Source organism: Pyxicephalus adspersus, chromosome 1 (genome assembly GCF_032062135.1).
Source record: "Pyxicephalus adspersus chromosome 1, UCB_Pads_2.0, whole genome shotgun sequence".
Lineage (NCBI taxonomy): Eukaryota > Metazoa > Chordata > Amphibia > Anura > Pyxicephalidae > Pyxicephalus > Pyxicephalus adspersus.
Window position 1 is genome coordinate 146,464,329 of NC_092858.1, and position 999 is coordinate 146,465,327.

General features: G+C 34.4%; 1 protein-coding gene across 1 annotated transcript in view; it reads left to right on the forward strand.

Annotated features, from left to right (window-relative positions):
- LOC140343538 (adenine phosphoribosyltransferase-like) overlaps positions 1-999 on the forward strand; it is a gene marked incomplete at its 5' end in the record, with an annotated part of 4,645 nt that overhangs the window by 2,258 nt on the left and 1,388 nt on the right. The window contains 1 exon segment of the mRNA XM_072430237.1: positions 376-471. Coding sequence (XP_072286338.1) covers positions 376-471 — 96 coding nt within the window.

Sequence of the window (999 nt, forward strand, 5' to 3'; positions counted from 1 at the left end):
ATTCCAGGTTTGCTGGATCACCCAGTTTTACTGATGAAATTGTATCCTCTCCAGCCTTGAAGAGCTTTAATAAGTCAGACCCATTGCATCAATGCCGCCTCTCTATGTATGCTAGGACAGAAAGAGTATAAATGAGAGGATCACTAGAAAATCAAGGAAAAGGCATAAAATATTAAAATGAATACAGCCAATACATCTAATAACTGGTAAGCTGCAAAATATAAAACTGTAGTTCTTAGGTTCAGATATACCTACAAATCGGTTATAGAAAAGGAAAGTTGGAATTAGTGGGTTGAATTTGAACTGTTTTTTATTTTTTTACCTTAAAATCAATTTAGGAGCATATAATGAGTATTTTGCATCTGTATTGTTTAGGTTTGCGTGTGCTCTTAGTAGACCAATGGATTGAAACTGGAGGAACCATGACGGCAGCTATCAAACTGGTGGAACAACAAGGTGGAATTGTTGCAGGTATGTAACTAAATACTGCATGTGTAGTTACAGGTTACAAAAACAAAAAAATTGTCATATAGCTTCTAGATAACAGTTAAGTCCAGTGTATTCAGTTTGATTAATCCAATGCTTCACCAGTAGTACCATGGAAAGAGAATTAGATTTTAAAACAAAAGGTAAACTGTAGTGTGTTTTAATGATAATATATGTTATTGTTATAATGTTGTTTTTTGCACAGTTATTGACGTTTTTCTAAATCAACTTATTATTTGTAAGTGTACCTTTAGTTGTTTAAAATCTATCAGTGTAATAGATAGCCTCAGCAACTTTGTGTAAGAAGCAGGCTGTAGGAAGGATAGGCTCTTAAACAGGAATTTACAAATTATAGCACCTTGAGATTCAGGGCTTGCAAGTAACTCAAACTTAATTGTAAAAATGACTCACATTAAGCCCCAAATGTATGAGAGTTACACCATCCTGAGTCAGCCAGTCAAGATGTACACTGGGCTATCCATTAGCTAAACTGTATCTATTCTCCCTTGAGAA